The 1,489-nt window shown below is 28.3% G+C and overlaps 1 protein-coding gene across 1 annotated transcript in view; it reads left to right on the forward strand.

Moving 5' to 3' along the window:
* Positions 1-902, forward strand: part of LOC122538298 (elongation of very long chain fatty acids protein 6-like) — a 5,529-nt gene extending 4,627 nt beyond the window's left edge. Inside the window, exon 2 of the mRNA XM_043672242.1 lies at positions 715-902. Within this exon, the coding sequence (XP_043528177.1) occupies positions 715-751 (37 nt within the window). The 3' untranslated portion in view covers positions 752-902. The remainder of the gene's footprint in view (positions 1-714) is intronic.
* Positions 903-1,489: the final 587 nt, after the last annotated feature.

A 1,489-nucleotide genomic window follows, 5' to 3' on the forward strand; every position in this document is an offset into this window, starting at 1 on the left:
TCTTATTCATCAATTTTTTCAAACAAATTAATTTTTCTAACAAACGTGCAAACAAAGTCGAAAGGAAAAGTCGAACTAAGACTGAGTGAAATACGTAAAAGCTAGTAGTACTTTGTGAAAATATATTTTGTCGAGACCTTTTGCCGCTGGTTGTTTTTTACAGAAAAAAAAGTGGTTGACTCATACATGTCGGAAACTTATTAATTTAAGAGATATTCTAACTTTAATTTTTAATATCTATCTCATAAAAAAATAAGGACGATATCAATACGAAAATATCGATCCTGTCAAACAATTAAAGTCAAAATATCTCTTTCATTAATAATTCACACACGTACGCAGGCACATAAATTTTTTACAATGCATTACAAAATACACTTAAATCCATTTAAAAAAATAAAGTTAACTTTACATGATTTCTACACGTCTATTTACAAGATTTAGATTGTTTCCCATGTTGTTCAATTTCACAAACTGACTGTACAAAGAAATTACAATTATAAATATTATTCTTAAAACTTTGCCTTAAAATTCACGATTATTTATACTGTTTTCCTATAATGGACAAATTCGTGAAAATACTATTGTCTGTCTCAATTTCTATTATTATCTATCATTGTCTATCTCTGTTTTAAAGATATGAAAATAACTTCGTTTTTTTTAACGTAAATTCACCGAATGGTCCATAATATGGCAATAATGATTGTTTTGTAGATGGAAGGGTTTCAGAGATATCAATATGACTTTTTAAAATAAAGACACATATTTTTTAATATTTTGCCACGCACGCAGAAGCTTTTGTCTTAGAAATGCTATGCATGCCGATAATCACTTCTTAATCTTAAGAATAAGAATACAATAACCGAATAACGTTACAGTTTTTGTAGAGATAGATACGTATACTTATTGGAAAGCGGCAATAAACTTAGTGACATTATTCCGACAAATTAAAAAAAAGATCACAAGTGAGAGTGAAGGAAGTGATAGCGGATATAGTAATATTGTTTTGTCAAAAGAACAGTTTGCTATCTGATGAGAAGAAGGAAAAAAATTACGAAGCGTACAATTTGGTCACGCGTATCTGCGGAATAATAGCTAACGCAAAGGATTACTGCACTGATCAATGCAAATTCCTCTCGACATTCTTTATAAAAAAAAAAAAAAAATATTAACTCATATATGTCGAAAATTATTAGATTTGAAAATATTTGAAACTTAATTCCAATAACGTTCAATCTCGATTAAATTTTTTATTATTTAAGTATCAACGCACTATCTACGTTTAATTTGTTCATAATGTATAGTTTGTCCTGATTTCTGACGTATTTCCTTACCGAATTACAAGATTTTCGTTCTTGTTTTTTGTGCAACACCGTTCTCGATATAACAATTTTCTCTTTATGACAAATTTAATCTTATAAATCAGTGTGACGGTAATCGAATTTAACAACAAAATTAATGAATCTAAAATGTGCATTACCCAACTACT

Source organism: Frieseomelitta varia, unplaced genomic scaffold, assembly GCF_011392965.1.
Source record: "Frieseomelitta varia isolate USP_RPSP 00005682 unplaced genomic scaffold, Fvar_1.2 scaffold_98, whole genome shotgun sequence".
Taxonomy (NCBI): Eukaryota; Metazoa; Arthropoda; class Insecta; order Hymenoptera; family Apidae; genus Frieseomelitta; species Frieseomelitta varia.